This window comes from Natator depressus, chromosome 7 (assembly GCF_965152275.1).
Source record: "Natator depressus isolate rNatDep1 chromosome 7, rNatDep2.hap1, whole genome shotgun sequence".
In the NCBI taxonomy this organism is placed as follows: Eukaryota; Metazoa; Chordata; order Testudines; family Cheloniidae; genus Natator; species Natator depressus.
Genome location: NC_134240.1, coordinates 16,785,309 through 16,800,148, shown reverse-complemented (window position 1 = coordinate 16,800,148; position 14,840 = coordinate 16,785,309). Strand labels below are relative to the sequence as shown.

The following is a 14,840-nucleotide window of genomic DNA, read 5'->3' as shown; positions in this document are numbered from 1 at the left end:
TTAAAACTAATGTTTCTTTTGTACAGCCGCTCTCCAAAGGTACATGTTAACAAGCTGTGCTACACCATCATGCTTAGTTGGGCAGGAGATGATGTATGAACATTGTCAACTATCTTGAACCCTAAAAACCCACAAGCACTTCAGTTAAGGACACCTTTGATCATTAGAAGCTGCTTAAAGTTCAACAACAAGTGACACATTATTCTCAGAAGGAACTAGCCAGTGCCACGTTTAGGGACATTGTACGAAATATATCTTCAAAAAAGGATGTTTTTCTACTAAGATGATGTATGAATGGATACTGGTTTCACTGAGAGAGTTACTCTAATTCCACCCAAATCAACAAGAGATTAGCATATACTGTAATAGATAAAATATAATATAAATCAATTATGTTTATAAATTATATGTAAAGAAGTCAATATGTGGATACCTCAGTCAAGAACTAAACAGCCTCAAAAACCTGTTAAGCCTATTAAATATAAGCATATACCAGCTTCACCAAAAACATAACAAGCCCCATAACAAATCAAACTATAATAATTCACAAAACACATGTAGCAGATCAGATATTAAATAGCAAGCAAAAAAATGGTCAACTGTGTAAATGGCAGTCTGAACGACATGTAAATTAACCAAGTTAATGTAATAGCTCACGTACCAGGGATGGTCTCCAGATAGGTTTTTAAATAAAATTTTCAGTACAGCCTCCTCCCCCTCTGGCCTTCCTTAAACCCCACACTTCTCCCTTCCAGTCTGTTAAAACACAGCTGTTGAGATCATCTTTCTCAGTCATTGTTTTACTACAGCATTACTTATGATATAATTTTTCTCTGCTTTAGTGGCATATCTTTGTCAGAAAGAGAGCAGATCACACGCTCCCAATTGATGATATGTTTGTGCTTGTTAGTAAAAGAATAAGCCCACACAATGAAAGTCACAACACTACACAGAACATCACTTCCCGGTAAGGATAAAATGTTGCAGGGAATTTTGTCCTGACCCAACTCCTTTTATTAACGTTAAGAGAACTGCATGGCTGATCTTCCACACAGTATGTTCAAGACAGGAAATCATTAGTGTTCATATGAAGACCTGTTTCAGACAAATAGCTACCAGACTGATTTCTGCACAGATCGCAGATTTTGTAAGTAAAGAAAAAAGTTTGGTGGCAAGTCTTGTTGCTGTGCCTCTAACAGCCCAGTATTCATGAATATCTGTAGAAGCTGGGCAGAACAAGAACAAAGAGCCATTGGATACAATCTGTTGAGATAACAGGCAAACTGTAATATTCTGGTTTTGTGATCATATTGCCCTCTAGGCTCAGACAGAGGATAAGGGGCCAACTACTGGATAGCTAGGAAGATCTCCTTTAGCTCAAGAGGTAGAGGCCTATTGTTTTACTAGCACCATCTTCTCTGTTAGAAGTAAGATTAAGCTAATAAATGTCTGTTGTCTGCAGTGTATGGATTCAAAGAATGACGTGTTTTTAGCTTTGCAATTCTCATTAGCTTTAAACCCCATGACTTCAAACTTTTGACAATACTATTTGAGATCAGCTAGTTTTTATATCAGTTTGCTTAAGTCTTTTCAACCAACAGTTTAAACAACACATTTAGCCATCCCTTCACATGTCAACTATAGACTCCGCTCATCACAGCTCAGACAATATTTGAGCATTGCTATTGTGAACATTGCAATTGCTAATTAAGAACAAAGTTATGAATGATAAAGAAATGGACCTAACATTGTTTAAAGTTGCCTGTAGTACTTACTTCTTGTTTCTCCTACAAATGCCTCACTGGTGGAAACTGCACCAGGGATACACTCAAAATGTGCATCCCCCTCCTGCTGAGATAACATCCCCTTTCTCAGCTAGCACTACTCCCCTTTGTGGCTGTGATGGCTGTCATGGGGTCCATTGCAGAGGGGAGACAGTGGTCAAGCTGAGCTGTTGCAATCTTCCCACTGAAGACTTTTGCTGCTGGGGACTCTGCATCCTACTAGTGTAACTCAACTCTGAGACTAGCCTTAAATTGCAAATCTTAGTAAGACGAAAAAACTTCTGAATTCTAAAGAACCATTTTTTTGTTGTTACCTTGCCAGTGAAAACATCAAGTAACTGAAGTATCAGCCTGCCGAACTTAATGTCCATACTGATGCCCACACAAAAATGTGTTGTGTTATTGATATTTTTAGTCATACTTTAACAGATCATGTGACTTTCTGTATCAGATTTTAGTGATGCAAATTTTTCGTTGTAGCACGTTGTACTGCAGGTGTAAAATAAATCATTTTAATGGGGACCTGAACTACCCACTTGCCCACTCACCTAAGAGGAGAAGACATTTTGCCTGTACGAGTAGGCGGAGCTGGGTCAGAGTCTGTGATTCTGGGGTCTATGGGGAGGAAAGGAGCAGAATGGACCAAGTCCCACTTCTCCTTTAATGGAAAGGGAAGTTGGGAGTAGAGCAGCCTAGACACTGTTAGCTCTTTATGAGGCAAGGAGAAAAGCAGTTGTATCTGCTACTTTTTTTTTTTAAGAAGATGGGACAGAGAAGACAGAGCAAAGCAGTCCTTGAGCCACTTTTCACCAGATATTGGGAGGCAGTGAGGATAAAACTGGCCTCTGTGCTGCTGCTCCTTTAAGAGGATGGAGGGGGAGTGCGAAGCAGAGGACTCAGGAGGACAAGAGGAAGTGGGAGGCTGGGATTCTACAAATGCAATAGGAAGGCATCCAGCAGGAGAAATTTTGCAAAGCTCACACTATAGAAACCCCTTTTCATATCACAAATGGATGCAGTTATGCAATACATTTCCAAAGCTGCAATCACATTCCTAAGCACAATTAAAGTAATCTAAAACTCAAAACTTCACTTAGTCCTGCTCATTGTAGTGGTGAACAAAAGTTTTCTGGCTTTTTCACAGTGCTCATGGATGAGGAAAACACAGCTTAAGGAATTTAATAAGGGGAAATAGGTAACCTGAAGACACAGCTAATGACTGAATTTGAAAGGACTCCCTGTACACACATAATTTTGGAAAATATATCATTTTTGGACATGCTGTCTCTGTATCGATCAACGCCTCCCTTCTTGCTGTGCATTGCTCTGCTGTGTAAATAAAATGGGAAGAGAAGAATTCATTTTTGTTTGTTGGTTTGATTAGGGAAAAAGAAAGCACTTATGCCTAGATTCTCAAAGATGTTTAGGTGCCTAACTCCCGTTGATTTCAATAAGAGTTAGGTGCCTAAATACCTTTGCAGATCTGGGCTTTCATGTTTGGGTTGAAGAGTTACAGCAACAATTGCAAACACTAGGCCAAACTCTCAGGTGGAGCAAATTAGTGTAGGCCCACTGATTTCAACAGAGCTATGCCCGTTTCCACAGTCTGTTTAATTCATAAATTGCACCTTAGAATTGATTACTGAGAGTGGCATAGTTCGAGGTTGTCCAACTTGCTCTTGTTTGCAAAAGTATCTTTATTTTTAATGTAATGGTACCTTTTCCTCAGCTGACTTGTTTCCTATCTTTGTGTGGAAGAAAACATGTAGTGGACTGGAGCACAAGTCAATTGCTTGTAGGTTTTAGAACAACAACAAAAGGAGATTGGGTTTTATCTAAAGCCTAGTGAAGTCAACAGGAGTCTTTTAATTCAGTTTAATGGGCTTTGGATCAAGCACACGGATTAGATCCCAGGTTTTGATGCCTATTCTGCAGAACTTAAATGTGTCAAATTCAGTCCTGGGTATTAGCAGAATGTGCTCCACTAATTTTAATGGAATTGGCTTATGCCAGGACTGTATGTTGCTCTGGATGATTTAGAATTGTATTCTTTGTGAAGCAGAAGACTCAGCAGGACAACTGTTCACTCTCCTTAGTGCTGAACTCCAGAAGTGCAAACATGTACAATAATTGCCATGTTTATTTTTTGTTCACAGATGCTAAGTTTCTCTCTCATACTCAAAATAACTTACTTAAGAGCCATCATTTCAGGTAGCATGACAGCTACCCCATTCACCATACTGGAAAGGTACAGCTGAAACAGACACAACAATGAAACTAATAGTTCAACTGATTCCTATTGCTCATCTGCCAATTTATCAAATGAATGGCCCACCAAGTAATTGGAAGAAAAGTAAGGTTATATTCTGCTACACGTAACATATTTTATATAGCTAGCTCTTTTTTGGTCTATTCGGATCATAATTTATAGCTGCAATGACTCCTGATATATCAGTCTAACAGTTCATTTTCACCTACCTTTTCAGCTGACTGTGCAGTACCAAAAAATATTGGAATGAAGGCAAGCCATACTATACAGGTAGTGTACATAGTGAATCCAATGGGTTTAGCTTCATTAAAATTCTCTGGGACACCCCGAGTCTTGATGGCATACACAGTACATGTAACCATTAGGAGAATGCTATACCCCAAGGAGCAAATGATTTGTAGATCCGTAATGTCACATTTGAGAACTCCTCTGGCTTGGTCAGGGTCCATAGTCTTCTGCTCATCATAATCTATGATGATGTTGGGTGGGTCAACTGCAAACCAAATGAAAACCCCTAGAAGCTGAATTGATATTAAACTTGAAGTAATCGCCAGCTGTGATGTTGGGCTTATAAGCCGAGGTGCTGTCACTGACTTTTTGCCCTGTTCAAATATGCGGTAGATGCGGTTTGTTTTAGTTAAAAGGGCTGCATAACTGATGCACATCCCCAAGCCCAAGAAGATACGTCGGAAGGAGCACACTGCAACATCTGGTTTGGCAATCATCAGGAAAGTAATTATATAACAAAGAAATATTCCAGTCAACAGGACATAGCTGAGTTCCCTTCCAGAAGCCCGGACGATGGGAGTGTCATTATATCTAATGAAGGTCGCCATTACAAAAATGGTGGCAATAATTCCAAGCATAGCCAAGAAGACTGGTATGACGGCCCATGGAGAGTGCCATTCCAATTTCACAATGGGTACAGGGCGGCATCCAGTGCGGTTCTCATTAGGTCGCTCATTATATGAGCAGAGCAAACATGTCACCTCATCAGCTTGGTATTGGTACCCATCACAGAGCTCACAGTGCCAACAGCATGGCATCCCTTTAACCATCTTCTTCCTTTCACCTGGTTTACAAGGCAGACTGCAGACAGAGGATGGGATCTCACGTATTCCTTTACCCCATTGCATGTCTTCAATCTGTGAAATGAGAAATGTGAAATACAAAGAGGGGGGTTATTTGTATGTTAGTGTCAGGTATTGCTAGGGAATTGAACTGAGCTGTTACTTAGCCAAAAAAATCAAGCAAGCAATAAAAACACAGATGGCTTCATGTGTTTTAGTGGGAATTGCAGGTGTCAGCATTTTCACATAAAATTCTGCCTGCATGATTGCAATTACTACTGTAATTTACTATTTTTATTATTAGCGGTCTGATTACAACATACAACATGTGGGGGAAAATGAGAGATATTATAGAGAGATATTAGGAGCACAGCACCTTCAGAAGGTATAGGAAGCCATTGTTATGAAAATTAATAGGAACATGTAATGGTTTAATGGAATGCAGCAATACCATATAACAACGATATGACATGCATCTACAACTTGGGGCTTGATTTCGTTTTTTACTAAAGTTAGAACACCAGATGCATCCACTTCATGCGAAATTCTGGCAACAATGATAACATTTTGAATATGATGGAAGACATGTACTTCATAAGGAAAAAGTGAGAGTGGAAATGTGGCACTCTCTTCAATTCTATCAACCCCGTAAGAACCAGAGTTTGAAAGAGTCCATGAGAAACATTTATCAGTGATAAAAGAATGGATAATAGCTAACTAACAGTTCATTTAAGAGACACATTTTCTTCTATTTATGTGAGGCATCATGCATGCTTCTGGGCACTAAAATCATTAAAAAAAATCTTCTTAAATGAATGGAAATTCCCATTTGATTTCCTTACTCGCACTCTGTAGCCTTGCACTCTTCCATGTCTCTGGGCTGGTGAACAAAGGTTTCAAGTACTAGACAAGATGCAAACTGTAAACATCTTCAAAATATGCCAAAGCAGAACCAGAAATGACCACTTTATAGGTCCTAACAGACCTAATGTGAATTTATTGGACCACATTCTGATCTTAGTGCCACAAAGGACCACGAGTTCTACCATGGACCACAGATGCAACCACGAGATGGGAGTGGGCTCTGAGTTACTAAAGAGAATTCTTTCCAAAGTGTCTGGCTGAGGGATCTTGCTTACATGCACAGGATCTAACTGATCACCAGATTTGGGGTCAAAAAGGAATTTCCCCCTGGGTTAGATTCGCAGAGACCCTGGGTTGCTGTTTTGTTTTGTTTTTTGTTTTTTTTGCCTTCCTCTGCAGCATGAGGGAGGGTCACTTGCAGGTTTAAACTAGTGTAAATTGTCGATTATCTAGAACTTTAAGTCTTTAAATCATGATTTAAGGACTTCAATAACTCAGCCAGACACCAGGTTAGGGGTCTATTACAGGAATGGGTAAGTGAGGTTCTGTGGCCTGCAATGTGCAGGAGGTCAGACTAGATGATCATGATGGTCCCGTCTGACCTTAAAGACAATGAGTTAGCTTTTTGTGACTATTAATATATATAGGAAAGCAACGGTTTGCAAGTCTTAAATGAAGGATTAGGTCATACTTGACTGATTTAATTCAAAATTGGTCCTGGCTCAACTTCATTTCATATATTTAAAAAAATAAAAAAAATCACATGCTGCTCCAAATGTTTAATCTTCTTGCTATGCTACCAAGGGACACTGCTGAGAATGTTAGAAAAATAATCCCACAATAATAGATATTCCAAAGGTCTGGCACTGTATTAGAAACTTCATTAACCTTCAATATACACAATTTATACACAACTCTGCTGAGTTAAAGGTGCATAATTTATAGAAGCCAAAAGGATATTGACTCCAGTAGTTTAAATGAATAAATATAATTATTTAATTATAATGATAAAGACAATGTGGTCTCACTGAAAAGCTGGGCACCAGCTGCCAGGAACTACAGAGTTCTAATCCCAATTCTGCTACCGATTCGTCAGATCAACCAAGGCAAGTCACTTACACTCCTTGGGCCAAATAGCCAGGTGATGTAAGTGGTGGTGTAAATTACATAAATTGTAGTAAAACGGTGAGTGTCTAAGTTACACGCTGAGAGGTCAGAATGAATTGTTGCAGAAGGAAAAGGAAGCAAGAGGGAAATATAAGTGCTGGAACTATTTGTATTGTGGGGGTGCTGAGAGCCATTCAACCAAACTGTAAACCCTGTATATGACAGAAACCGCTTCAAGCCAGGAGGTTTGGTAGCACCCCCAGCATCCCTAGTTCCAGCACCTATGATAAGAAGTTGAAATGGGATAGGATTTTTAACTCTACAAATCACATAAAAGACAAGACCCCTTAAAAAAAAGACCCTAAAAGAGCAATGAAAAACATAGAATCTTAGGGTTGGAAGAGACCTCAGGAGGTCATCTAGTCCAATCCCCTGCTTAAAGCAGGACCAACACTAACTAAATCACCCAGCCAAGGCTTTGTCAAGCTGGGCCTTAAAAACCTCTAAGGATGAAGATTCTACCCCCTCCCTAGGTAACCCATTCCAGTGCTTCACCGCCCTCCTAGTGAAATAGTGTTTCCTAAAATCCAACCTAGACCTCCCCACTGCAACTTGAGACCATTACTCCTTGTTCTGTCATCTGGCACCACTGAGAACAGCTGAGATCCATCCTCTTTGGAATCCCGCTGCAGGTAGTTGAAGGCTGCTATCAAATCCCCCCTCACTCTTCTCTTCTGCAGACTAAATAACCCCAGTTCCCTAAGCCTCTCCTTGTAAGTCATGTGCCCGAACCCCCTAATCATTTCCGTTGCCCTCTGCTGGACTTTCTCCAATTTGTCCACATCCCTTCTGTAGTGGGGGGGACAAAAACTGGACTCAATACTCCATGTGTGGCCTCACCAGTGCCTAATAGAGAGGAATAATCACTTCCCTCGATCTGCTGGCAATGCTCCTACTAATACAGCCCAATATGCCATTGGCCTTCTTGGCAATGAGGGCACACTGCTGACTCATTTCCAGCTTATCATCCACTGTAATCGCCAGGTCCTTTTCTGCAGAACTGCCGCGCAGCCAGTCAGTCCCCAGACTGTAGCAGTGCATGGGATTCTTCCTTCCTAAATGCAGGACTCTGCACTTGTCCTTGTTGAACCTCATCAGATTTCTTTTGGTCCAGTCCTCCAACATGATAAAAAATAGAGCAGATGTTGTCTGTCTTAAGCTTCACATAGTTATACACCCCTTTGGTTGTATTATAACCATTTCATAGGTAGGCAGACTGAGAAGGAGAGATCTTAAACTAACTTATTTAAGGTTGCACAAGAAAGTTGTGCGACCGAATTTACGCATTCTGATTCCCATCTTCCCCATTCTAACTACCATACAGAGTTTCATAGATCTCATATTTCTATTCTAACCTAATCTGCAGTAGTTGAGGGATTTGTACTAATTTTCTGTGTGCTAAAATATCAAGGAACCATACAACTGAATCCTTAATACATTATCATACTTTTCTTCTATTATAAGCTTATAATGGGTGAATTTCCATATTCTCAAAAGTATTCAATAGCATGGCCTGATATTTGGGACAGCCTAAAGGTATCTCATTTTGTGCATATACTATGTGCAAAGAGAGATAAACAGATGATCAGGCAAAACTATGGAAAGTCCTTTATTTGTTGACTGGGTATACACCATGATAGCTCGATATCATTGGCCTCAAAGATTTGTTAGTGTTCTTTTGCTTCTGGCTAAAAAATTAATAATGAAAATCTGCCTCTCAAATAAGCCACCTGACATAGAAGGCTGTCATAGTGAGATTATAGATCTGATTGTAGCTAGAGACACTTTCCCCACAAAGAAAAGACCATATCTGAGATATGTTTGTCTTTAAAATAACTTATTGGTTTATAACTTCTTAAAGAAACCCAAACAACAACAAAACGTTTGTTTATATACTACATATTGTCTATACTTTAGGTCTTAGGTATTTCTAAGGTTATCAGCTTGTTTTCCAAGAGATGGTAAATTATGTTGAGGTTTATTATTATTATTATTTATTCTCTCAACTGCCTTGAATCTAATTTTGGTTTTGAAATCCTCCATCTGAAAGAGAATTCTGCTACCACAGTAATTTCCATTTGTCAAATCATATTTGATTACTGCTTGCACTTGCGTTATTTACAAAACTGGTAGCTCTTTTTATGCCACACTTCGAATATTTTTTATTAATTGCAGATAGGATCCTACCCAGGTAAGATGCAGTATTTTCAAAATAGTTCACCTAAAAACATGTGCTTCTGAGGCTTTTTTTAAAGAGGTGAACTGAAATGCTATTTAAATAATCAAGTTGGTTGAGAACCTAAACAGTACTCAAGGACCCTTATAATTTACAAATGGACAGTCTTTTTTAAAAAAAAACAAAATATTTTTTAAATCTGTTCTTCTTTCACGTAGCTGACATAACCAAAACTCAAGGTTTTGCTTCTCTTCTTTCAGTTAACGACACTGCTAAAGTCAAAAACAGCTTAAGCAATGCAAGGGGGTTAGATGTTAGAGAGAGCTTCTCAGCTGTTACTGGAGAAATACAAAAACTGTGTCTTGGCCAGAGAAAAAGCTTTTCATTTCACTGTTACAAAGAAATGTCATTATTTCTTTTATTTGCCCGTCCCTTGGGGCCCCTCATTCAGGCCAAACACCCATCAAAGTCAAGGGGAGTTTTGCTTGCGTAAGGCCTGCAGGGCTAGATTGTTTCTTTTCATGTTTCGAAGAGGTGGAAGCTTCCACTCCGTTTTTAACTGTTGAGTATTGTTTCTTTCAGGCCCCACTCTGCTGCTGATGGCAAGCTAATTGATCGGAAAGACACATCTGCAATTAGAGTTGAAACAAACAAACAAGATATGTTGGAGAAGAGTCAACATGGCTTCTGTGAAGGGAAATCATGCCTCACCAATGTATTAGAATTCTCTGAGGGGGTCAACAAGCACACGGACAAGGGTGATCTAGTTGATATAGTGTACCTGGACTTTTAGAAAGCCTTTGACAAGGTCCCTCACCAAAGATTCTTAAGTAAACTAAGCAGTCATGGGATAAGAGGGAAGGTCCTTTTGTGGATCAATAACTGGTTAAAATATAGGAAACAAAGGGTAGGAATAAATAGTTCAATAAACTGTTCAGTATTTTCATAAATGTTCTGGAAAAGGAGCTAAACAGTGAGGTGGCAAAATTTGCCGACAAATTACTACAGATAGTTAAGTCCAAAGCTGATTGTGAAGGGTTACAAAGGGGTCTCACAAAACTGGGTAACTGAGCAGATAAAACTCAATGTTGGTAAATGCAAAGTAAGACACTTTAGAAAACATAATCGCAACTATACATAAAAAATGATGGGGTTTAAATTAAGTGTTACCACTCAAAGAACTTTGAGGGTAATTCTCTGAAAACATCTGCTCAATGTGCAGTGGCAGTCAAAAAGCTAACAGAATGTCAGGAACCACTAGGAAAGAGATAGATAATAACAGAAAATATCATAATGCCACTATATAAATGCATGGTATGCTCACACCTTGAATAATGCATGCAGTTCTGGTCTCCATATCTCAAAAAAAGATATTAGAATTGGGAAAAGTACAGGTAAGGACAACAAAAATTATTAGGGGTATGGAACAGATTCCATATGAGGAGAGGTTAAGAAGATTGGGCCTTAGAAAAGATACAACTAAGGCAGGATATGATAGAGGCTGATACAATCATGAATGGTGTAGAGAAAGTGAATATTTACTCCTTCACATAACACAAGAACCAGGGGTCACCCAATTAAATTAATAGGCAGAAGGTTTAAAACAAACAAAAGGAATGCTTCTTCACACAATACCCAGTCAACCAGTGGAACTTGTTGTCAGGAGATGTTGTGAAGGCCAAAAGCATAAGTACTTCACACAACACACATTCAACCTAAGGAACACATTGTCATGTGGTGTTGTGAAGGCCATAAGTATAACTGGGATCAAAAAAAGAATTAGATAAGTTCATGGAGGACAGGTTCATCAATGGGTTGTTATCCAAGAAGGTCAGGATGCAACCCCATGCTCTGGGTGTCCCTAAACCTCTGACTGCCAAAAGCTGGGACTGGACAACGGGGGATGGATCACTCAATTTCCCTGTTCTGTGCATTCCCTCCAAAGCTTTTGGCACTAGCCACTGTTGGAAGAAAGGATACCGGGCTAGACAGACCATTGGTTTGACCCAGTGTGGCCATTCTCATGTAGTGATACAATCTGGAAGAAAACAAAGCGTCAGATTGTCCAATGACAAGTACAAACTGAACCCACTTCATCCAGCAGCCTATTTCTCAAATGGGCCAACTCCCAACATAGTAAAGTATTTTGTGAGGGGAACAACTACAAAGTGAGTGTGTATGTTAACAGCACCCTGCCACTTCCTCCAATCTGAGTGCCTGAACGTATCTTTCTTAATCATATCCATACCAAAGAGGTTTACAATTTGTGGAGGCAATGTGGCCTAGACAACAGAGTAGCAGACTTGGACTCAGGGGATTGGAATTCTCATCCTGGATCTGCCACTAGCCTGTTGGGTGATTTTCAGCACATCATTTCTCCTCTGAGTGTTGCAAAACTCTGGCTATCTAACACAAAAGCTATCTGATGGCATATGCCATACTTAAACCACTATTCTGTAGCAAAGCAGTGGTTCTTGTGTAGATGCTTGTGATGGGGTGTATGTTTTAAAAGAGACAGGGTGTCTACACTTGTAGCACAAAGATGGAGCTGAAACCACTGTATCAGAGGTTCATTGTTTATAATTCAGAAGCATTTCTCTGACATCCCTACCTTGATTCAGATACTTAAAATGGGGAGACAATTGTTTTGTTGACATCAGAAGGGCACCAGATGTTACTATAGCACTTTGTTCTAGAAACACCTGGTACAAGTTCGTTAGCACTTGTTACTGTTGCTTTACATCACCTCTTGGTCTTATTTCAACAGCTCATCTGGCAGGAAAAAAAAAGAGACCATCCTTGATGGGGCAAAGCAATATCACTGGTTCTACAAGGAACACAGAAACAATACCCGCTCCACACTGCTTCCCAGACGTGAACGCACAAACACATTCACACACATTCACATGATTAACCAGGTAGCGAGCAGGACTGCACAGAGTAATACACAGGGGACAGGGGAGGTACTTCCATGTGTTCAATTTTTTTAAATTAAGAATGTGGCATAGATCTATCCAGCTGACCGGTTCAGTATAAAGAGGACTCTGCTTCAGTAAGATTGTCTCTTTCTTGAAACACAATTATCATTCAAATTGTGGGAGGAATTTACATCTTTCCTTGCTAATAAAAATAGTCCTATTCAAGACAGTTTTCCTCCTACCAGAAAGACAAGGAGCAAAGAAAAAAATCTTTTATCCTGGCTGGATTTGGCTGGCTTCCATCCTTTGATGAAGAGCATGCCTGAGGGAAACAAATGCTACCCATCTGCATGTAGAAACTTTGCATGTCATGATTTGTGTAGGCCATTGGGAAGGGCACTACAATGAAATATCATCACCTCCTTCCTATTCACTCAGCTGAAATGTGTGAATGTTTGGATTGTGTTCCAGATATAGACCTAGATTTCCAGAAATGCATGCCTATTTTCTGTGAATAATTACTATGATGCATGCAAATTTTAATTGCATGCACATGTTTGCAGGTACTACTGCATTCACACCGGTCTGAAAAGCTGAAATCACAGGCTCTTGATTACGATTTGAAATTCATCTATCCCTTCAGTCCTGAACCTTCCTTTTAATGTAGAAGTGATTGAGAAAGAGGCTATTCCAAAGGCATCTGAAGAGAGCCTGGTAGTTTGTTTTCTGGCCCTATAAGGCACAGATATGGTGTTGGTGTGTTTGATGGATGACCTCAGAGTGATAATCCATTACTTACATACCAATAATGTAAGATTTCCCCATTGGTTTGGCCACTGTTGGTCAGAAAGTAATACTGATCTGACTGTGAGGACTGGATTGTTCTAAGTCATTATTCTGGGATAAGTACTATTTAGTACCTTTTATCTGCACTAATTCCACTTTTTCCACACACACCTCTCATGTGGGTTGGTTTTATTTCCATTGTTTTACTGTGTATGCAAAGTTAGGTGAAATGGAGTATGATGCCGAGTGTTGATAGCCATTATCTTTATTACCACAGTAACAAAGACTTAAAGGCAATGTTATTGCAAAGTGATTTCCAAACATCATCTGTTAAAAAAAAAAACATCACCAGGATGGACTGGCAGGGTATTCACCCATGTCCTTTTGCAACATGCCCTCTGACACAGTTGCCATGGACTCTTTTTCCATTCCTTTTCTCCCTTTCTTTTCATGTCCTGTTTATTCTGGTCCCTTTGTGGCCCTGTTTACATGTTTTTGCTAACTCTTGTCTCCCTTCCATTTGGTTACACTATTTCCCCCTTCCCTTGCTGCTCCCTCACTCACCAGAAGGATACATGCGGCTTGTGGCTGGGAGCATCCTTTGGTGACACTCAAAGAGTTATGGGAGCAGAGAAAAGAAACTCGGGCTGACGGGCTGCTTCCTGAGCCTTCAGCCCTTTATGTCCTAGCTACTCCTTGCCGCCAAATTACTGTAAGGTAAGAGAAGGTCTACACTTATGATGGGGGTGTAGAGTACAGACAGTGCATGCCAAGCTAGCATGCTTATAAACAGCAGTATAGATAGTAAGGTACTGCTTAGGTGACCAGAGTAGAGTGCCCTGCATGTCTTAGCCCTAGGGTATATACCCTACACTGCTCTCTACACACCCAAGCACTGCATATTTGTAGTAGCGTCCATATTTGTAGTAGGGTCCCAGCTGCCGACCCTCTGCTGGAGTCTTTCCTTGCTGCAGTGAAAGACTCCAGTAGTGGGGGAAGGTTCTGGCAGGGGGAGGTAGAAGGGAAAAGCTCTGGCAGCTCCCCCCTCCTAGGGTCTTTCCCTGCCCTGTGTAGCTACACACCACAGTGAGCATGGACACAGCCTGCCTTTCATTGAAGTAGCTACATGTACCCTACAAAGGGTTACAAGTGTGGACAAGTGTAGACAAGGTCTAAGAGGCTGTACACAGGGCTTTACCTAAAGAACCTCTGGAAACTTCAAATGAAGCAGCACTCCTGCTTACCAGTACTTCTTACAGGAAATACATTATATCTGTACTAGTTGCTAGTTCATTTTCTGGGTGCAATTCAAGATCTGATTTTAATAAATAAGGATGCAAATTGGTTTGGGCCCTAGCTTCTTGAAAGATTGCCTTTGCTCGTGTGGGACCACAGCAGTTGTGACCAGCAAAGGTGATCAAGCTAGCACTCATATAGCTTTTGCTGAGAGGCCAAAACTGAATCACAGAGAGATTAAATGGCTTGCCCAATGTCACACAGAAAATCTGTGACCAGGCTGGGAAATGAACTCTGCTCTTGAGTCCAAGTGCAAGGCCTTAACCACAAAACCATACTTCCTCATGAATTATTTCCCCTACAGCACGGAAAAATCCATTTTGGTTCTGGGTTCTCTCTAATTCATAATCCCATTCTCCTTAAACTTCTGCCCATCCCCTATTTCAGAAAGGCTCAAAGTTCAGAGTTATTTCATCAATTTCCAATATGTATTCTAATTATGCTCACTGTGGACAAGACATTGTCCTAATTCTCCATTGTAATGAATAAAACAACTGTTACTATACGTAT

General features: G+C 40.1%; 1 protein-coding gene across 2 annotated transcripts in view; it reads right to left on the bottom strand.

The window, feature by feature from the left end:
* Positions 1-14,840, bottom strand: part of GRM7 (glutamate metabotropic receptor 7) — a 541,384-nt gene that overhangs the window by 133,707 nt on the left and 392,837 nt on the right. For both annotated transcript variants that reach the window (XM_074957549.1, XM_074957548.1), the window contains exon 8: positions 4,263-5,198. In XM_074957549.1, the coding sequence (XP_074813650.1) occupies positions 4,263-5,198 (936 nt within the window). The remainder of the gene's footprint in view (positions 1-4,262; positions 5,199-14,840) is intronic.